Genomic DNA, 22,814 nt, shown 5'->3' with positions numbered 1-22,814 from the left:
TTGAAAACTGAGCGAAAAAAGGTGGGGCACTGACTATCCTGCATGATGAAGCAATTAATAGTTAAACAATTGTTTTTCTATAAATTTTTTTAATCGATTATCTCAATGAAAGAAATTTTCTCTGAAAGTGTGTTCTATCTCCTTTTGTCGGCAAATAATATATAAGTATATGAATAATATATTATTCATCAATTTTTAAGAACTGATTTTTATTCCTTCAGGATAAATTCAGGCAGCAAAGAAAAAATTTGCTACATATCAAAATATCCTCTACATATTGCAAAAGTTCCACAATTTTGTAAACTTTCAAATTCTTCCTTTGTTGGTTGTGAATCATATACGGGCATCTAGCGACGAGAACGATATACTGAGGATTTATCGATATAAGAAAACGAATCGCTTCGCGTGAAAAATCTGACAAAGAGCTTACCCTGTAGATAAAGAGAACGCGTTGTATTAAATGTAGCGGCAGACGGCTATACTACTTCACAGATAAAATGTATCATTCGAGACCACGCCATCGTGCGCGTACGTATAAATTTAAGATTCAAATAATTCATCATACCACTCATGCTAAAAATGTAGATGTAGTTTTTATACTTGATAAAAATGAAACGTTCGTGTCTGAATGTAAGTGGTAGTTGTCAATATTTTTTATCGCCCTGATTAATTTGACGATTGCTACGTATGCGACTACAGTCAGTGATAACTGAACGGATCAGCAGAATCACGCGATCGCTCTTTAACATTTAACGCGGACGCACACCGCGCGATTATGCAATTATAAGTTTCGCATCGCCTGCATGACTGCGGCGAACGAAGGCCGTTTCGCTCGGTTTCGATTAACCACCCGACGGGCGTTACCGCGGCCCTGGAATAATTCATGTATCCCCGAGGTGTGAGCACACCAACGACGCCGGCATAGAAAATCACAGCCGTCGATCTGACGCCTAGTCATCGAGGAGACGTCAGATCGATCTTACTCCGCGATGCATACCAATCGATGCATCCGTTCATATAGGAACTCGGACGCGCCGCGCCGGCGGCGGCCCTTTGTCTACCTCCTGTGCTCGCTCAATCTCAATCCCTTCCCGATTTGCATGTCAGGCGAATTAATTTCGAAACGCTAATTTGCCCGCGTTGCGCTCACGTCGCGCTAAGGGGCGAGTTTCAGTCTTCCGTAGGCAATAATCAAAGCTGTTTACATGCAAGTAATACTTAGGGATACGAGTGGATCCGTCTTGAAACAGGAAACAAGCGGTCACGCACGATTTAATATAGCCAATAAAATTTATTAACATTCTCTCACGGAGTTCTCAGGGATTCTCAGTTTTGCTGTATATACATACACAATGCATAGGTGGAAATATTAAACAGTCATCTTAGACAACACGCACGTCCAAAATTAGGACATAAGTACGATGAACACGTGTCCTTTATTATAAAATAACAGTCTTTTATTTCAGATGGCTGATTTTTATTTTTTTTAACTCAATTTTGCTTTTTATTTTATTATTGCAAAAAATTCTTGTCTAATCAGCATTCCAATATCTAATGAACAAATTTTTATGAAAAAAACCGACAAATTTAGTTTCATGCAATATAATTTGTTTTGTTATCTTTTAATTGATTACATTTGTCTTTTGTTAATTAAGAGGCTAGATAGTGTAAGGGAATACGCGCGAATTTCGCGGAATAAGTATAGTCCACTGGGCTAACTTCAGTTTAAACTTTAAACACAAAGAGATGCGTTATGAATTAACTGAACTTAACTTAATACTTATCCTGTGAAATCCGTGCGTATCCCCTTGTAGAATCGAACCCCTGAATTATATCTAATTTTTAAAGTAAAATTATTTACATTAGATCTGTTTTCATTTTTTATTATTTCAATTTTATTTTAGATTTAAGACCAAAATTTGTTTCAACATAGTCAACTGAGTTCCAAACTATCCAAAACTACGCAATATCTCATTTTGGTATACTGTGCAAGAAAATTTCGTTGCAGTAAATACGCAGTCATAAAACGGTTTAAAAACGTAGAGGAACAGTCTTAAAATTTTTAGATCTTAAAATTTGTCCTTTAAGTTTTACCAGAAAATATAATCACAATAGACACAAGTCGTCCTAAAAATATCATTAAGTCATCATTCACATGTTTACAAATATTATTGAGACGTCTACGTTCCAATTTTAGACGCGCGTGATGCCTGGGATATATTTCTTAAATCTTTGCGGCGTCTATCGGTATTTCAGCACTCTAAAAATAATGGTACGATTTTAACACCAATGATATATATTTAACAATATTTATAACTTGTAACAAAGTTACAATTAGAATTACTCATTTCAGTAACTTGATTCTTTTCATCTGTAACTGTAATTTAGTTACAGTTACAGATTTTTTACTAGCAATTTACTAGTTATTACTTTGAAAATTTATGTATTTCAATCTTATTAATCAATATGTGGTCTGCATTCAGCAGAATAAAATAATAAATCACCGAAAGAATAATTAAAACTTTACTTTTTAAAAGAAGCTAAACCACTGTTGTGATTTTATCACAAAGTTTGAATTTGGTAACTTTTTATAGGTAAAAATTAATCCTATAATTTGATAATATATTGGAAATGTGTGTGTATTAATTTATTATAAATTATTCAGTTAATATATTAAATATATTTTTGGGTAATTATAACTTTAACATGTTACTTTTCAGAGTCAATAATTTGTAACTAATTATTTTTTGAGGGAAAAAAAACTGTAACTAGTTACAAGTTTACGAAATAACATTCACAATTCCGATATAAATAAATGTGATATAAATATAATATATAAACATTTACATATTATACTTATATAAGTATATATAAATATAATATAAATAATATAAACATCAACATGGTGAGAGTTACATAAATACCATCATTTTTTAGAGTGAGTAATGAACCAATATATTCCGCTTATTTAGGTATTACATTCTATTCGTATTTTCAAGACGACCAATATACTTATACATGCATGCATGTCCATGTCTGACTAGGTTCAATATATATTGTAACGTTAAAAACGGACGCGTAACTAAGATACCGGTCGTCTTTATAGTACGAATAGATATATTTGTATCACAGTAACATATCTAATATATGTTACGAAGTTTGTACTCGATCTGACACATGACGCTAGCGTACAAAATGCGCTTTATTACACTTACAAATTATTCGCCTAGTTGTTGTCATTCGGAACTACTGTTTTTATGTACACCAAAGTACGAGTTGCCACCTCTCTACGAGATTGCTGTGACATATCAAATTGTGATGCGCGAATTTACGGCAATTACGCGGATAACAGGTGATACAATTATGCAATTATATTACTCTTCTTTTTGTTGTTCGTGTAACGAAAGATAGCTTCGATCACTAAAAGTCTGACATAACTTAATAGTACTTCCATAGCCAAGAAAAATTAATTTAGATAGCTCTTTTTACAGATTATTTCTGTGTCGATTAAATTATAATTGCCTTTTCTTTAACGCGTAAAAAGTAATGCGCATCGAAAAGCGCGTCGCAGTTGTAGAAAAAGTCATTGGATAAAACCCGTATCATCTGCGTGAAATTAATTATAATAGTACCTCTGAAGCTCACCACCGAATGTAACTCTTGTACTCTTCGGTTATGCTCACTCTCTTAATAGTTTCATAACCTAGAATTATTGAGAAACTGAAGCAGGCGGATTGTACAAGCCTCGCGGAGAGTCCTTTGGTAAACATGTGTAGTCCTTCCTCGATCCACAATATTCTAAACGCACTGAGCATACTGTCTAATCGTTGCACTTGCAATCGCGCTCTCACAATGTCCAAGGGGTTCGTAATGATTGTGGTCGTGAAACCCCCCAATGTACCCGCCATTGCCTGTATACACAAGTGTGAGAACCAGCTCGGAAGCAACCTTATAAGCTCATCTGTTGGGAGAAAAATATAAAAAGCATTATTACTCATTCTTTACTTAAAAGGACACGTAACTGGATCAAAATAAAGATCTAACATTGCAAAATTTTTTATGAAGAATTTGAAAGAGATAGAGAAATCGTGTTTGTTCTATTGTAAAAATTATACTTTTTTTTTATTTGATTTCTCTATTTGAATTTTATTAAAAAATAATATTGTACAAAATAAGATCAGTATTGAAATTTTTTAAATAATATTTTCAAAACCGTGTAGCCATTATATCTTGAAGGCTGTTTGATCGATCAACTTGCAATTTTACACTTTATTGACACTAAAGTCTAGTGGTTGATGGAAAACTTTTTTTAATTGTTTATTGCCACTAAAAATAACAAACAGCTACGTCAAACACTAGATCTGTTGCAACTTTATAAAAGTGCCATTTATGATGAGTGGGAGCAGCAACAGTCACGTTTAAAAAGAAAAACATGATTTAAGAAAATTTGAATAGCGATGCCATTTCATATTATTTTTTAATAAAATTTAAATGTCAAAAAGAAAAAATATTAGATTGGTAAAAAGCCATGTCAATCGTTCATTATGCAAATAAAAGGCATTTTTTCATATAAAGCAAAAACTTTCATTTACATAGAAAACAAAATGATATGATTTTTGTGCCAACCTAATAACTTTACAATGGAATAAATTTGTTTACATGAAGAAACAAAATTTCTTTATGTTAGCAAATTATGTATGTATTATAAATTTGATGAAAAGTAGCATTACATGAATTAAATCAAATTTTTTACATATAGTACTAAAACTCTAAAAAATATTCATGAGAAAGTTTATTTAAACTTACTCGTTTACAAATTAGTTATTTAAAACTGCAGCAAAATATTTTTGCTACATAAGCTATTATAAGTTAATTTTTTTCCATTGTTTCCATTGTTTCAGAACCAAAATTCATGTATTCACGACCAAAATTTTTTTTATCGTTAATTAAATAAAAGAAAAAAATAAACCTCAGAAATCAGCAATTTTCTCAATTTCGATAACTTTTAGCTAATATTATGGAGTTTTAACTACTTTAATGGCCACAAAATATAAAATAATTACCTTGATAAACCGTATACAATCCCCACCAAAGGGCGCTGTTAGGCACATACGCACACAAAGAAGCCATGTATCCTCGATAGAAACCGCGATAACCATCTCTCTGATAAATCAATCTTATTATTTCCGCTGAAATTTGCGCGCGAGTCTTTCCAGGTCCAAGGGTCAGACCCAAAGGATTCATTCCCATCTGTAAAAGATATTTGGAATTGGTGTCTTAAATGAATATCTGTATTAAAGATGTAGAGAATTTTGTAAAAATTTTATACAACTCACTTTATCTACGTATACCCTGCCGTGTTTAGTACTATTTATCCCGAGAACCATTAGATGTTGACTGAGAACATCAAATGGGACGACTATCGTTTGTCCAACTAAACTAGCGGCGCCGCCAGCAATCAACGCTTTGACCTTTGAGTCAACGCGTCCAAGAGGTGTATCCTGTTTGAGCAAATGACGTACTCCCTCATAGGTTGATACGTAAAATACTCCGGAGACAATTTGAATGGAGCTTATCCAGAACCCTCGATAAAGGCCCGAGACACCTTCCACTTTGTAAATTTTCCTACATGCATCTACCATACCTGTGAGATAAGAAATATTGTATAAGAATGCGATTTGTGTATAAGAAGTCAAATTAGAAGTTAACAAAAGTTAATTTGTTTTACCATTGTACATGTGATTTTGTCTTTGCACTTGGAGGCGAGTCTTGATCACTGTCAGGGGGTACAGGCAACACCTGACCGAGAACGAGGACAGCATACTGAGCGGGAAGAATTTCGTCTTGTCCATCATGTCCCACTCGATGGTGCGGATGAACGGTGTTGCCTCTACCGCAGACATCTCTCGAACGTGGGCAGATATTGTAGCTCGTGGCGACAGATGGGTCAAGCAGAGAGACTCGCGGAGGATTTGGCCTAATTTGATGCAGCATATCTCATCGGTGTGTTATAAGCATTAACGCTCAAAATTCCGGCAGTCTGTAAGTTTGTAATCCCGGATGATTTGGATATAGTCAGGGGACAAAATTAGAAGTTAAATGGTTGAGAGGAGCTTCTAAGGACTATTAAGTTAGGTTAGCCTAACCTCAAAAGTAGGCTCCTTGTACTGTATATTCGTATAAATTTGTACAATACAAATATACCGTACAGTTAAATTTTTATTTTAATGCTGTAGATTAAAAAATCCCTTTCTGACATTATTTTGAAGCACATCCTTAACAAATTGGGTTACAATTAATTGCAAGGTGTCAAAGTATCATTACGGAATCGATCGATTCGACAACGAAAATCGCGAGACTTCAGCAAAGAATTTAATCAAATTTAACGAATTTATTTGCAGAACAATGAGATTAATAGTAAAAGAAATTCGACAGTATTCAAGGCGCGATAATTGCGCATGAAGTGTAATGTTATAACACTGGGGCAATCAGTCACTCTCCGAATGCTACGAAATTCTCTCCGTTGCACCGAGACACGAGCATACCTGCATCACTTCCCTACTACAATTATGAAAAAATTTGCTAAGTAATTTTTTTTGTATTTTCGTCGGCTACGATAGGCGTAAAAGTATTTATGGCCAACGTCGTACAAATCGGAGCGACGTCGGTAAAAAGATAAGTAAATACAGATAAGTAAATACAGATAAGTAAATTAGCATTGTTACTGTATCAACATTGATATATTTAACGTAAACATATCGACATGTCATTACTGGGGAAAGCGATCGCACGAATAGGTGCAAGTCATTCACAAAAAAATCTATCGTTACTTACAACAATGATGTAATGCACTATAACGAGACGATTTATCCCGAAATCTCCTTCGCCTTAGCTTTTGCGCTATCGGGAGGGAGGAATCTTCGGTGTTTACAGCATAATCGACATGTCGGCCACGTTATCGCGTGTCACGTCAGCATGGCACTTAACGTGCTCTCTAACGCTAATCCATTTTCATTCACAATTTCGCGATTACAAAATTACCCGATAATAGCAAAGAGAGAGAGAGAGAGAGAGAGCTATGAAAAATTATGGGCTCTATCCATTCGGCGAGATTGTCGCGCACGCGCTCGTGTATTTCTTTCTAGTGGTGACATCTCGCGAAAGTCCCGAGTATCGTGCAATGTATTTATTCGCAGAGTGGTAGAGCATCTATCGATACAAATACCTCTCAGATAGCACATTGCCGTCTTTGTTGTAGTTTTGACACCAAAATTATCACTTGACATCAATTTGTTGTTAAATGGAAAGACAGTAATGTGCTATCTGGGCTATTATATTATAAATTAATAAATGATATATTTTTTATTATTATTCCGCATAACTTCCATATGTTCAGCAATATTTTACTTTAATCTCACAATTTTATTTATAAACGAAGCGTTATAGTTAAATGTCATACATTCTCTGTTAGCTTACATAAAATTTTGAAAATCCCGAAAAAAATTACATATAAGAAAGTTTCATTAAATATAAAAATTAAAAAGATAAAAAGTAGAAGCATGTCTTACGCAGAAAATCTTGAGGTGGCAGTAATAAAATTCTGCGAGTTAAACGATGGAATAAATAGTCTCCAATCAGCAAACATTTTTTTTACTGTTTTGTAAATATCTTTAATAAAATTGTATTTAAAAAACATTTTAAAAATATTGTCTGCTCATTGGGTCCCTCTTGACCAGGAAATTTAATAGTCCATAAATTTAATATATTAAAAAAACATTAAAGATTTAATTTTTAATTTAATTTAGAACTTATATTGATTTGATCGAAATAAATTCAAATTTTAATTTATTTTGAAAATTTATTTCGCTCGAAAGATTATCATTTACAAATGTTCTTTTCTCGTTGCCCAGCAAACACCAAGTTATAAAACTATTACAATTTTCTACTCAGCAATGTAATTATAATACTCGTTATATAATAGTTATATATTAGTTATATTGTTGAATGCAAAATTATAACTAATACTTAATATTTTTATAACTGTACACTGAAAAAAGTTTCGTACATTCAAATCATTGCCTTGATTAAAATAAATATTAGCTGGTATAAAGTAATTTATTTTAAACTTGGAAAATATTTTTTTTTTTAATCAATAAAATAGTGATAAAATAAATATATTTACTTGAACATAAACATTTTTTTCAATAAACAAATATTTTTCTTATTGTTAGTATAATTTGGGATTTATTGTGGAATGCAGTCTTACAATTTTCCTAACAAGTTAAAATAAAAAGAAAATTATGGATATGGTTTCTATTTTGCTATTTTGATACATTTTTTCATCAGCTAATCACATACAAAAATTTATCAGTATTGACACATATAGGTGCAATAAAATCTGCGAAAATTTTCATGTCTACTCTTTAGAAAGAGAGATAACGCTTTTTTCAACTTATTATCTTAATCCGAATGGCGGATTGCTGGAACTCATGTTGTTCTAGACTGGTTTACGTCGAATTCTATCAATGTAGATTAACTTTAATCTCTCTAACTTATCTTTTTTATTTTTAAGAACTAAATAAAATAATTAAGTTAAATCAAGATCAAAGTGAATCTACGTAGAAATGAATATAAGTCTTATTAAAACGTAGCTCTATTTGTGCGCGCGAATATCTCGATGGCGATCAAATCGAGTGTGCAGCTCGGAGCTCAAGCTACCGAGAGACCGTGATCCTCTCTCGCATAGATGTTTCGCGGCTACAGCAGCATCATCCCTAGTAGATCTCTCGCTCGTGTGTCGCCAATGAGTTTCAGGCTCCGCCCAGCACCCGGTTAGGCAGTGGTCGGCAAGGAGGTGAAATACGCGCAGGACTAAATTCTACGTCACGCTGGGGGCGTATACCGGGGCTCGGAGACACAACCCCCGGCTGCGAGGGTAGCTCACCCCTCTGTTCGCGCCGAGATCAAATCACCCGATTCAGTGCTATCTTCGATCTTCGCGCTGTAACACCAGCGACGAGGCTCGCGTCGTACATTCTTGATTGTGCGTTTTTTCGCTATTTCGGTGATTCCGTTTATCGTTCACAGTGAAGGACTTTTGATTCGATAGCGAATAGATCGCGAACCGCGAAGTTATGATGAACCTTGCCGATCAGGAGGTGCCTGCCGCAACGACGGATTTGGCGGGCTTAGTAAGTACCCGAAAATTTATGTTATTTGAAGAATAAGATTCGTATGCAACTTATAAAAGTTAATAATATAGACAATTAATGAAGTATTATAATCTTTACTAGTTTATTGTAAAACAATATTTTTTCATTTGAAGATTAGTATTTTTATAGAATAAATTTGTAACATTTAATTGATTCATGTTCCACTCATAAATGTCTCATTAATGATGTACGCAATTAATGAGTTTATTATAATATTTATTAATTGATAAAATTCATTTTTATTAATTGATAAAAATGATGTTTTCGTATTTGAAGACTAGTATCTCAAAAAATCAGGTAAATTTGAAACATAAACTACTTTTATCATACGCAACAAAGTAAATAAGCAGTATTTAATTTTGATAGATTATATTAAAAATCCTTTTAATATCGATTCAAGCAGAAATATTGCATTCAAAAGTTTTGCCTTCAAATGATATCTGTACATTTTTTAAATTTTAATTTGGATGAGTTTAGAGATCACATAAGCCCACCATAAGAAAAAAAAAGTACAAAAACGTAATAATCTTTGCTTGTCGATTTGTTTTCAGGCGATAAAATCTGTTTCTCATAATATTGCACTGAGAAAAAAGATTTATTGAAACTACAATATTTTAGACCGTTACGTACAACTAAACATTAAGTTAATTTAATAAATTCTTGGTTAAAAAATTTAAATAGTTAACATAATTGAATTGTATCATTGTTTGTCTAATAATTGTGGAATCAACCCAATGTTGATCGTATCGAACTAAATATTTTAGTTTCTTAACCATTTTTTTTTCTTGTGACAATATGTCATTATTATAGTTGTGACTATTTCATTAACATAAGTAAAAAAATTAAGTAGTCACAGAAACTAAAAGAAATTATTTTACACTTGAATATTATAAAAACAAAGTGATTACAAAAGAATATGCTAAATCACGATTAACAATATTTATCCGAGTTACAAGTAAATCCAAGCTCTTTTTCTCTTTGCCGCGCTGGTAACCGTTCTTTTATCGACTTAACGGGAATGGAAAGATGAACGGTCGAAAATTGGGTGAAATTTAAGTGTCGTTTATGGACGAATAAATAAACGTACATAAATTTTCTTTTCAACATGCTTTTTTAACGAACAAACTCAGCCGCGATAGTCCAAAAAATTGAAAAATTGAAAACAATATCGATAATTGAAGACAACTGCGCGATTTGCGCACTAATTTCTTCCCACTTCCCATTTCTGGATGAATGAGTTTTTCAATTTTCTTGGCGCCATTTTGTTGGTGAGATTCTCTCTAGTGGATTGAACAGAAAATCTGAAAAAGAAAAATGACTAGATTAAACTAATGACGGCTAAAACTTGAAAAAATTTCGAAAAATTTAAGTCATTTGTTATTAAAACAGGCCCAAAAAAATAAATCTTTATGCACAAAAATTTGTTTAGTTTACGGAAAAATTTATCTTCAAAAAAATAAAGTCAACATTTGCCGTCATTTTAGCTATTATGGCAAAACTAGCAAAAAATGCTATGTCGAAAAAAAAACACGATTGAAGTTGGGAAAAAGTTTTCTCTAGAAAATTGATATTTAGGAAATTTAAAAGTTATTCGCGCTATAAAATGACGTCTTCAGGTCAGCTTCCATTGTAGGAACGATCACAGAATATCGAATATTTTTTACACAATAGAAAAACAAGAAAAAGGGACTCTCCTAAAGCAAGGTGTCTCAGAACTGATTAGCTATATTAGTAACTGATGATATTTCATCAGTTTTCATTAGTTTACTAATAAAGTATAGCTAATGAATTTTTTGTAATACTTTTTCTTAAGGGCGACACGAAAGAAAAAACAAGCCGCTACCTGTTTGTGCACATTTAGCCAACCGTACAGTGTCACACCTTTGACTTCTCCTGAGTTCAATTTTACAAACTTTGAAAAAAAGTATGGGGAAATATTCTAAAAAAATAATATCTTTAAAAAAAAACTGATTAAGTGTTTCAATAAACTGCCATAATTATTATATCAGTAACTGATGATTGCTATTCAGTTAACTGATAAAATATCAACAGTTACTAATATAGCAATCAGTTTATTGAAACACTTATCAGTTCTTTTTTTCAACGGATCACCATATCGGAATATATAAAAAACAAAAAACCGTATTTTGTAAAATTCCAAGTCTTTCCGCTCTCCTCAAACTTGTGAAATGACGTAATGTTGCGTCAACTCAACAGCGTCCAAGAAGATTCAGTACCAACGCTGCCGGTGGCGAAGGTGTTTAAGATCTATTAAACGCCGCCGCTGCGTTAAGTGCCGCTCCGTTTGATACGGATATCCGTGTCCGACTTCCTTGGGACCGACACAATGGAGTCCTCGGCGAGCGGCACGGGGACGGCCAGGGTCATCGTGCGTACAATGCGGCCACTCGAGAGATGATCGCTCTGGTCGGGTGGCGAATTGCCTCGGCACGCGTCTCCACGCTCCGGTGGCTCGTCCCACGGGTGCCACCCCTTTTGTGTCCTCTAAACACGTAATTGTCGCCGTTATTCCTCGCGTGCGTGCGTGCGTGCGTACGTGCCACCACCGCGTGACGACACGATGCGCGGTAGCCGCGGGTGGTCAATGGATAGTGAGAAGGGATGACTTGGCGAACACTTGATTTATGTTTGTTGACTCTAAAAATCGGCCGATTCCCACACACGCGGTCCCTGCCTCACCGTCGCAGCGCCGTTTAATTGACGCGCGAGAGATAGCATATGTCACCACTCGAGTTTCCCATGATTAGGGGTGGCCCTCCTCGGGGATGGGGCGTGTACGGGACTGCTGGTTTATTTGTTATCTGCCAATTGTTTAGCTGCTCATCTAATTGACTTCTCGACGAGCTTGGTGTTAAATCAAGTAACGGTAATCGCGTGATCATCTTGCTGCTGGTCGTCTTACGAGTTAAGCAAGATGATACAGTTTTATTCATTTTTTTTTTCACACGAGTGCTACTTTCATGATCAAGTTGACGCTTGATCGATGCGAAAGGAATCGTTGTTTACGATACGAAAACGAATCAGAAGCAAAAATTTCGATCCTTGCAGCTTCGATCTTTGCGACGCGCTGTGAAAAGCAATTAGCTGATAAACTTCGACACAGTGCGACGCGTTTTCTTTAATCTCGAAATCTCTTCTATGCCCTCCCTCTCAATGCCGGGGCATTGTCCGGCTTTCAGTGTTCACCACCGTTCATTATCTTTGCGGTAGCTAAGGGTAGGAAGACTGCAGGGAAACTTTCTCTTGGCGAAGTAACACGACTTCTCGCCCGTGATTGATAAAATGACCGCCCTTGCCATTATCGACATGTAATTAGCAGAAGAAACTCTGGCCGTCTTTTATCCGCCCGCCGGCCAAAGTGGAACGCACACGAAATGTGAATTGTCAAAAATGTCTTGAATCTATTTTAGAACTTGTAATCTCACGTACCACGTATTTTAATGCATGTTTATACACAATAGTTCAGTATACCATCACGAAACTAATTGTCCGGACATGGGATATTGGGAGATTTTATAATCTTATAGGGAAAACTCGATTAGAAATGAAAACTCTTGCCAGTGACACATTTTCATTAGAAACACACTTGTGTTCAAACTGAAAAAAATCACTGGTCTATTAATAACAAAATCAGATTAAAAGATGTATTTAAATAAACTTGCAACAAATCATTGATTCCGCTTTATCTTTACTTTTAGCTGTTTTTACTCAAGTCTGAAAATATATATAAAAGATGGTAAAAAATGGCAAGATTATCTCATATACAATATCAAGAAACTATCTGGATATGCAAGATATTGTATTGTATTTTATACTACAAATTAGAAACGTATTTTTAATACATCCCTGGTAAAAGTTTTTACTTTCAATCAACTTTTCCCTAAAATATTGTAATATATGATTCGTAGCATAAAATAAACTTTCAAAGCTTGCATCCGAACAATTAATTTCGTGACTATATACTTTTACGTACATGGTTCTAGATCTTTTCAAATCTTTTGTTTTTTTTCGTAATACTCGATACACAAGACTGTAAATAAAATTCTATCTTAGAATTTGAAATGATTCATGGTCTATTTTTACCAGTGTAGATTAACTTCAATCTCAATTTAACTTAGGAAAAAGTTTAGTGCCTTCAGCAGAAGCTATTTAGTTAAAAGATTTTTTAACAGCAACGTAATATTGTGTTTTGTATAACATAATGTTTAGCCGCTTCTATGAATAAGTATAAATAAAAAATATTATAAATACTAACTAAACAACTTCGTTCGGTACATTTTAATCAAAATTTTGGTTCGGTATTAGACAAAACATTTTTTCTTGTGTATCTTTTATTTTTTTCTACACAGAACGAACAATTTTGCTAAAATACAGATCTGAAAATAATTATGATGAACCCTTCAAAAAATTGTATGGAGTTGCAAGAATGTCAAAACTTTTTGCAGAGGTATCTCATGTTTAACCATCATACAGAATAATTTTGATAAGTTCCACATAAAATTATTTATTAATCTGTATTTCGCTAAATTTTTAAATACTACAGTAAAATTGTTCTTTCCGTGTAATGTTCATAGAATGAGAAACTGTCTATTAGAAATAAACAGTCTAATTTTCAAAATTAGAAAAAGATAAAAAATAAGTTAAACCAAAATTAAAGTTAATCTCTGTATTGACAGAAAAGGTGTAAGATTTGCATGATTTTCTAGTTGAATTCATCTGAATGACAGAATCTTTGAATTTATCTTTAATCTATCCCTTTGAAAGTCGGTCTTTATTAATCGTTTATCATTTTCTCAATACCTCATCTCTAAAATCTAACTTCCCAGTCCGTCGGGTGATCACGAAAGGGATACAGTTTGACGACGTGTCGTCCGCTCGATGACTTTATTATAAACCGAACCGAAGTGCACAATTACTACGAGGGTGGAGAGCGTGGATTTGGGGTGCCGCATCGGGACCCCTGTAACCCGGTAGCGAACGATAGGGCGTTCCCCCGATTCATCGTGGGTATCTCGTTTTCACGAGACACAAACGCGCGCATATATAAACTCGCGTGCCGAATGTTCCGCGCGCATTCGTCTAAAACGACATCCGCTGGGAAAGGCCACGAGACGTCAAATGGTACACGTTCCCGTGTTTGCGTTTTCCACTTACGCGTCATTACCTGATCAATCCGCTGTTAAATCTTATTCAACAAAAAGGCACGGATGTTAGAAGCTTAGACGTGATACTATCTCGCGTAAAAACGATTAATCAGTATGATTTCAATATTTTAACATAAAAATAAGAAGTATCATTTTTCAGTAGAGTTTATATAATTGAAAAATATATTTATAATAATTGATATGAAAATACTATCCATTTTGTTCGTAAAATTTCTCTTACTTGTGTTATTCACATATCTGTTTAGTATTCTATATTTTATTTTTAAATATCACGTAGCGTGACTTTCGTGCGTTACGTAACTAAAATATCAGGTATATATATTTATTAAACATATTTATTAAACATATTTATTAAACATTACACTCTAGATATGGGATATATATATTTTTTAATTGTGCTATTATATAATAATTAATACTATTAGTACAGTTGCAATAATTAATATTAGTTGTAATAATTAATATTTACTATTAGTATAGTTATAATTATTAGTATTGTTACACAATTATACTTGTTAATATTTTTAAAATATAATAGTTAATTTTATCGCCAGTGCAATGATTACAAAGAATAGATGATAGAATAAAGACGCGTGTAATAGTAAAAATATAGGATGTACCAGTTTCACGCAATAGGCGAGACAGCAGCTAAAGAGCTGATTTGAAGACATGCCTGAGCATGGCTATACATATATATAAATTATTCGAGACAAAAGTATATAATAGTGAAGCATTATTTTACAGTATTTAAAATGATAAGAAAATAAGAGAAAGATATGCGAGCCGATTCAGAAAATAATGTAATTTAATACAATAATTGGATTAAAATGTGCAAATAGATTACAACAATTGGATCAAATACTACAAATATCAAATATTAGCATTAGATTAAAAATAAAAAAAAAATATAATGCAAGTATATTGATTTTTATTAAATTAATGTGTACAGAATATTAATGTTTGGTGCACGATTGAAATACTCTACGTGTTTCGCGAATCGTTTTTGCGTCAGTAAATATATATACATAATGGATTGACAGGCATATTAAACATTTAAGGCGGTATTAGTGAATGTAATTAAAATTTATGTTGAAGCGCACGGATTACAGGCGCCGTGCCATCGCGGCAACTAATTGCGGACGACGATTAATTGCGATCAAAGGAAAATCTCGAGGAGAAATTATGAACAAATAATGAAACTTTGAGCAGCGTGACTCCGCCGGATGCTCGTTAATATCAATATACTTTCTATCAGAGATATCCGACATGGAAAATTGTATAATGTATACAATATTTTACGGACAATTCGACATTTTATTTGTCCTATCGCATTATAAACTTGTAATTTTCATGCGACCGTTTTCTTTCGAATAACGTGCTTTTTCGTGCACTATTTTTTTTTTTTTTTTTTTGTCGCGACGATAGTTTGTGCTCCTGTAGTCTAACAGTCAAATTTTACGGAGTCAAAGGCAACGTCTACGTTATCGAAATTCCCAAAACCGGTAACTGAGTTTACCACTAGATTGCCCCGCAAGGAGGAAACCGTCCAATCGTTCACCGGATGTCTTCCTCTTGCCGCCTCTCTTACCCTTCGCCCTTTATTTCTCACTGTGTCTTTCGCGCTCCTATATTGAAAGCTTCGGAGCCTCACAATCACTTTCTGAAATCACTTGCATCATTCTCTCTCCAAATTCGTCCAATGTTTCATAATATCGGAACAAACATACAGCCTGGTATGAAGTATCCAGGTAGATTGACGTAGATGTTTTATATCCATTAAAAAATAGAATATCCATTTAAAAACAGTTTTATAGAAAAATATTTTTATAACAATGTTGATATTTTATTAATTCTCTTTAGTATTTTTTTTTTTCGTCGCCTTATCCAAGAAAATGTAATAAAATTGAGGATGCTTGTACTTATGATTAACATAAAAAAAAACAGTATCAAACGTTAGTATCTAATTAAAACTAATACATTCAATTTAACAATCATTGTTTTATGTATAAGTAAGAAATTATATTCTTGCTTATACATGAAACAATAATAATCTTAATTTTATCTATAAAATTTAATTTTCTCTAAAGAACTTGACAATTTTAAATTACAGCGAAATATTTTATATTTCTATATTATAACAGTTACTACAATAGTTGTTTAAAGAGTACAATCTGATTATTTTGATAATAATTCTCATCCTGAAAATATTTTTTTACTCGATTTCTTCCTCTGAACTTTTGGCAAGCGCTGTTAGACATCGTCGAAAGAAATTTGAAAAAATTCTGGTATCTCAATATTTAGAAATATAATTCTACAATTATTTAACCCGAAACGATTCTTACTCCTTTTATACGTGTCAAATTTGTGGCCGAAAAATTCAAGATCGAAAAATCGTCCGCGACTAAAAAGACTCGATGTCTGCGGAGGCTTAACTTGTGAAAATTATCATTGAATATTGAGAATACATTTTTCTTGGAAGACGGAATTATACTAAATTCTTCACGTAAGCAAGTTATGTCTCTCTAATGTTATACAATTTCATTTCAATATTTAACGTATCGGAAATAAAGATATTTTCACAACAAAAAATGTTCTTTCTTTCTGTGATATATCAAATACTGATTACGTGGTAACGTGATCGTATTTCTCAAAAGAAGTATATAAGATATTAAATCTCTGTGTATCTTGCACTAATCCACGATTCCTTTTCCTATGATTTTAGCCCGGAAACGGATTCGGCAGATTGCCCGAGCCGCTTCAGACAGTGGCCGGCGAATATTGCCCCGGTAGCTACCCAGTGTCTCAAACCGTGAACAATGAAAAGCTGCACACCGGTGAGTGGAATTTTCATTAATGAAAGGGACTTCGATAATTACAACCCAAAGTTTTTCCTAATTTTAAATGCCTATTGGAGAAGAAGAGCATTCGCGCGTGAGTCTATGGAAAATTTTCCACGCGCGCCGCATTCGACGCTTCCTTTTTCCGAGCGAAAGTGCACCTGTACAGAAATATTGGAGTCGCTTTAACGTTTTAACTTGACGTTCTTAACGAACTTGCGAGGGTGTAATCAAGGGAAAAGGTGAGCGGGGCAGAGACCGGTCGATTCTTCGATTCCCCCGTCGTTCGACTTTGAAGCTCTTTGATACCCGCGTCGCGGCTCGGAGACGTCGCGTTTCCATCGAAGGCGAGGCTTTCGATACACGAAGACCGCGAGAGGAGAAGCGCACACATAGGAAAGGGCGCGTTTAGGGACACGTGCGGGGGGACGTGTACCCCGAAACGAAACGCGCCGGCAAGGAGAGAGGCAGCGGCAGAGGGTGAGCCATACCCCCCGAAGAGAGCCTGTCACTCGCAGGCAGTCGAGTCGATATCTTTATATAGTAGCATCAACGACGACATTATTTTCCAAAGGTCGCGGTGAGTTGCATCGTGAAACATCGCCCGAGACAATCTGGCCGAAGAGTACTTTTCGTCAATTACTTGGCCCAAGACGTTTTTCAAATATAGTTGGCCAATATTTCGCGTAACGTGTCAATGACAATCCACGAAAGCATTTTCTTCGTATCAACTTATTAATTTTAAGGACCGTTCTACTATATTGACTTGTCACATTCGGCACTTATAAATATATATTTCATTTAAAAAAAGTATAAAAAAACGAACAAACTTATGCAACAACCAATAATTGTGGTTGTAAGACGCATTTATATTCTGTCAACGCAGATTAGCTTTAATCTCGATTTAACTTCATATTTTTATCTTTTTTCTAATTCTAAAAATATGAAACGAAATTAAAGTTAATTTATATTGATAGAAATGGATATACAACTGCGCTTCACAATACTTTAAAGCAGATAGTGTAAACTTATTGCGTATCCGCATATAATATACAGGAAAAACAGTATCAAACATTAATATTAAAATTAAAATATATTTTATTTAATAATTGTTTCAATAAATTAAGCAAACAATTATGTTTTTGTTTATACATGAAACCTTTATAATCTTGTTTATATTTCATTTTTGTTCAAAGAATTTGATAATCTTAAATTTCAAAATATATTTTTATTTCAGTATTATAATAGTTATTCTAAAGAGCACAATATGAATCACACAAATAATACAAGCACGAAAACCTAGCTGCAACCGTAAAAGGCATTCTTGATCAATTTGTACAATATGAATTTTTTTGATAATAACAGTATTAAAAAATTTTTTCTTCTCTCTGTTTGAAAATATTGTTATTTTCTATTGAATATTTTTTCCTCTCAACTAACGGAAATTATTGAATAATGAATGCTATATAATCTTATTTCGGTGTTTAAAATATATTCTCAAAACAAGAATGTTCTTTTTTTTCTGTATCAAATATGATACAATGATACGGAGAAGATGATAAGCATTGCCATTGAGCTTGATACTGTATCGTGATGATATGCGGATACGCAACAAGTCTGTATCCGTCTTTATCACTTTTATGACTACATTTGCACTATATACATATATATATATATAGAATAACTTTGAGTGTGAGAGAGAAAGAGAGAAAGAGAGAGAGTTCAATGAAAAGTCTTTGATTTTCTTTTTAATTCTTGCAATCAACGATAATCTTCATGATATCTTCTGCTTCAAAAACCATTGCGTTTATCTGATACATGTTACTTCTAAATGTTACATAGATACAAAAATTTTAGAATAAGTTGCGAAATGTTTGCTCAACCTTGCGATAGAATAAATTAATTCGCGCCGCGATAATTCTTCTTCGCAATGACATCTCTTCTTCCGGACCGAGTATCCTAGCCTTGACCTAGAAACGCAACGTCAATTCCCCAATACAAGATTCAATAAGTGACGTGTTATCACCGCAAAGACTTCCCTGGGGTGTCCTCGCAGTGGAACCTCCCTCTTCGGTGTCCCCGTCGAGGAGAGTCGCCGAACAACCCCAGCCTGCGTCTGGCTGCAGTGATTGACACTTTATATCTAGTATTGGCATGCCACGGTGTGAAGCCACCGCTCTCGCTCGGGATGGACCACCTCCACCTAACTCAATCACTGCCTATAATGCCGCAATTTCTCTATCATAATCGCGTTACGTCCCCACTCCATCGGCTCGATCCACTTTTCGACACGACGATTCAGAAATATTGAAACGCCACCACGACGGAATGGAAGTACCGCTGATCGCTCCCCGCTTTCTCTCTTTTTCCCTCTTTCCTTCCTTCTTTCTCTCTTGTTCGTCTTTTCACATTCGGCATATCTGGAAGCAGCATTGTAACGACTTTTTCCATCACTCTGACGAATATTTCGGAGTGCAAAATTTAATTAAACCTGAATATTGAATTTTTGCTAACTCGCGTAATTTGTCAATTTTATTTCTCTTACATTTCAATGATCTTTAGTAAAGTATATTAATGTTAATTAATCTAAGCCAAGATCATGTATTGAAAATACATTAAAATAAATAGGAAAAATAACAAAAATTTTTTATACAATATTTACACAAAAAGAATTGTTTTTAAATATAAAGAAATTACGCCATAAATTTAGTTACATATAGATCTGAACAATGGAATTGGCCATGGTCAGGTTTAAAAAATAAATCAATTTTTGTCAAAATTGAAATATTCGTAGGATTCAGAGAGGAGGTAGATACATAATTTCCCTACCTCAATTTCGTTAAAAATTGACTTGTGTATTTCAAACGATCAATTATCAATTGTGTTAGCTCCTTAAAATAATTATATAGGATGTCAAGTTAGGATGTCAAGTTAGGATGTCAATGGTTGCTATTATATTAGAGTATTAAAACATGTTACAGCATTATTATGCACTAGAAAAAAATGTTTTATTATAACAACATAGTATTTGATTAAAATATCGAAACAAAATTTAGTATAAACAAATATTTTTTCTATTTACATGTATTTCGCAAAAGTAACTAAATTTTTTATTATCTAAAATAAAATATTTGGATACTGTCAAAAAATGCCTCAACTAAAGCTTTTGATAAAGGGAATAAATCTTTTTTCCTAGTACATGTACTAAGAAAAATGTTTTAACAACAATTTGGTTAAAATGTACCGCACAAAACTATTTACTTAATATAAACAAATAGTGTAAATAAATGTTTTTTTTTATTTACATGCATTTCGTAAAAGCAACTAAAATCTTTCTTATACATATAAAAGAAAATATCAAAATTTAGTGCTTTCACAATCACAGTAAAAGTTGAGGCGGTTTTTAACAGTAATCAAATATTCTGTTTTATATAATAAAACATTTAATTTCTGCAAAATACATTTAAATAAAAAAATTTTATTTTTATATTATTTATTTATCAACTAAATAGTTTTTATTCGGTACATTTTAACCAAATTATTGTTACAAGACATTTTTTCTTGTGTTTATGAGCGTTCTACATAATTATTATAATTTAACATCATCTTCAGATTAGTATTTAAACTCATTTTGATATACTTCAGCAAAATCCTTCTTTCCTCATACAGAACAAATATGGAAAGAACAATTTTGCTGAAATATCTAAATATTTAGGTTAGGCTAAATTTAAAAATAACTTTATTAGATCATCAAAATAATTATGTAGGGTATGCAAATTAGTTACTACAATGTCAAAATTTTTTCTCATCATATTTGAATATCTTCCGTAATTATTTTGATGATCCAATGAAATTATTTCAGATTTGCATGCAGCTAAATTTTTAGACACTTTAGCAAACCTGTCTTTCTATGTAGTTCACATGTGCAATCCATGCTCCACGATCGTAAATTTGTTGCGAGGGACACGGACTTAATGCGACATCCAATGACACTGCGAACACTCGGAGTGTCTTTGCGGAGAAGAGAGTATCGCGTTATAGTCGGGCAATGAGCTGTAGCTGAAGTAGATTCGATCCGCGTCGAACTGGATTTTGCCGTGGAACGAAACGAGGTTACCGCCGAGTGGCTACCCATGGAGAATCTTGAAGGCCCATTAAACGCACCCCAGTTCTCTCTGCGGCGCGGCGGCATTCTTATGCGCCCGTTCACGCGGAAGGGTTTGTTTTTGCTTCTGATTCATTCGCGGCCTGTCTCGTCGCTTCCTTTGTCCTCCGTGGATCACGCTGATTTTCGGATTTGGACCAGGCGCGCTTTTTTTCCATCGAAAACAGATATTCCGACCGTGTTAGGTATCGAAAAACTATCTCTTTTTTTTCAGAACGAGCGTATCGAATAAACACGGGCGTATCAATAATTAATCAAAAATAACGGAAGCGTACCGCGTGTCCTGTCAATCTACGGCAAACACCGCTCGATGTTCAGTATACACAAACAAATGTATTTGCCTTTCCTCCCGCCCACTATTTGCTTTAATTCGCGATCAATAGCGCGATTAATCAAGGCATATTATTTTGAAAAGTTAATTTTGATTACAGGAAACGAGTTGTACATGCCGCAAGGCTACAGGCAAGAAACTTGGCTGCAAGATGGTGAGTGCTTCAGTTTTCTAAATTTTGCGTTCATCGCATACGCATATTTTATAACCTTTCAATTACCTGCAATAATAATAATTGAAGTCATTTCAAGTTGCGCGATGCACGTTATACGAACTTGGCTTGAATATGCGTTTAACGCTAGCGTCACCGTCTGCCCGGATAGCTCAGTCGGTAGAGCATCAGACTTTTAATCTGAGGGTCCAGGGTTCGAGTCCCTGTTCGGGCGTTTTTTTTCCTTTTTCTTTTTTTTTACATCCTTTCTGAAAGCATTTATAATAAAATCGTGATATTGTGTATTGTTAAATTTCAATTATTTAATATGCGTAGTGTAATAAACAGTTGGGGAAAATAGTTGCAGTAAAAAATATAGTAATAAAGTATTTAAAGGATATATCTATATAAAATACTATATGAAATACGTATTTTTTTTATGGTAAATGTAAAAATAAATAATATTTAAATAGTTTCAATTTATTAATATTAGCATTTATATATTTTTTTATATTCATATTTACTTGAAATAAAGTATCTGTTTTACATTTCGTGAATAAGTCTTCTATTTTCTATTGTTTATTTACTATTTTTTATTTCTTAAATAGTAATACTGTAATAAAAAACTATGAATATATAGCTGTGATTCATTTTTTCTTATAAACATGTTTTACAATACTTTACTTGTCATTATTAACCATAAGTAACTAGATTACATCCATAAATACCATGTACTGTTTTACTCTTTCGTATTTTGTATTTAAGAAATAAAAAATAAACAATGTGGAAAATAGACAAAACTTATTTATTCATGATAAATCGAAATATAAAGTAATTATCTTATTTCAAGTAAATGTATAAATGTTAAATACTATTTGCTTTCTTTACATTTTCTACAAAATACTTATTTCATATGGTACTTATATTTTATA

The 22,814-nt window shown here is 33.5% G+C and overlaps 3 protein-coding genes and 1 non-coding gene across 11 annotated transcripts in view; 2 read left to right on the top strand and 2 right to left on the bottom strand.

Annotated features, from left to right (window-relative positions):
- Window positions 1-1,271: 1,271 nt before the first annotated feature.
- LOC105200124 (solute carrier family 25 member 44) lies at window positions 1,272-7,103 on the bottom strand. 5 transcript variants are annotated; one of them, XM_011167525.3, is made up of 5 exons: window positions 6,835-7,103; window positions 5,729-6,040; window positions 5,337-5,644; window positions 5,064-5,250; window positions 1,272-3,961 (listed from the first exon to the last, which is right to left on the bottom strand). In XM_011167525.3, exons 2-5 carry the CDS (start codon window positions 5,901-5,903, stop codon window positions 3,642-3,644), a joined length of 990 nt encoding a protein of 329 aa, XP_011165827.1. In that variant the 5' UTR covers window positions 5,904-6,040; window positions 6,835-7,103; the 3' UTR covers window positions 1,272-3,641. The 5 variants fall into 5 exon arrangements, with proteins under 5 accessions (XP_011165827.1, XP_011165828.1, XP_039303890.1 ...); XM_011167526.3 differs by lacking the exon at window positions 6,835-7,103 and adding an exon at window positions 6,546-6,763; XM_039447956.1 differs by lacking the exon at window positions 6,835-7,103 and adding an exon at window positions 6,325-6,530.
- Window positions 7,104-8,586: 1,483 nt separating this feature from the next.
- Window positions 8,587-22,814, top strand: part of LOC105200157 (ETS translocation variant 1) — a 39,473-nt gene continuing 25,245 nt past the window's right edge. For both annotated transcript variants that reach the window (XR_005574474.1, XM_026137453.2), the window contains exons 1-3: window positions 8,587-9,191; window positions 17,121-17,232; window positions 21,832-21,885. Coding sequence is in view for 1 of the 2 variants with exons in the window: in XM_026137453.2 (XP_025993238.1) it covers window positions 9,135-9,191; window positions 17,121-17,232; window positions 21,832-21,885 (223 nt within the window). In the remaining variant the exon portion in view is untranslated. The remainder of the gene's footprint in view (window positions 9,192-17,120; window positions 17,233-21,831; window positions 21,886-22,814) is intronic.
- LOC113004368 lies at window positions 10,144-22,169 on the bottom strand. 3 transcript variants are annotated; one of them, XR_005574476.1, is made up of 3 exons: window positions 21,952-22,169; window positions 21,136-21,546; window positions 18,718-19,655 (listed from the first exon to the last, which is right to left on the bottom strand). XR_005574476.1 is itself a non-coding variant. In XM_026137452.2 (2 exons), exons 1-2 carry the CDS (start codon window positions 21,425-21,427, stop codon window positions 10,455-10,457), a joined length of 351 nt encoding a protein of 116 aa, XP_025993237.1. In that variant the 5' UTR covers window positions 21,428-22,169; the 3' UTR covers window positions 10,144-10,454. The 3 variants fall into 3 exon arrangements, 2 of the variants coding, with proteins under 2 accessions (XP_025993237.1, XP_025993236.1); XM_026137452.2 differs by lacking the exon at window positions 18,718-19,655 and adding an exon at window positions 10,144-10,513 and having other exon boundaries at window positions 21,136-22,169; XM_026137451.2 differs by having other exon boundaries at window positions 21,136-22,169.
- Window positions 22,045-22,117, top strand: Trnak-uuu. The gene has a single exon. It is a non-coding gene; the product is annotated as a tRNA-Lys (tRNA).

The sequence above is a fragment of the Solenopsis invicta genome, chromosome 4 (assembly GCF_016802725.1).
Source record: "Solenopsis invicta isolate M01_SB chromosome 4, UNIL_Sinv_3.0, whole genome shotgun sequence".
Lineage (NCBI taxonomy): Eukaryota > Metazoa > Arthropoda > Insecta > Hymenoptera > Formicidae > Solenopsis > Solenopsis invicta.
This window is presented reverse-complemented; position numbering and strand designations above follow the sequence as displayed.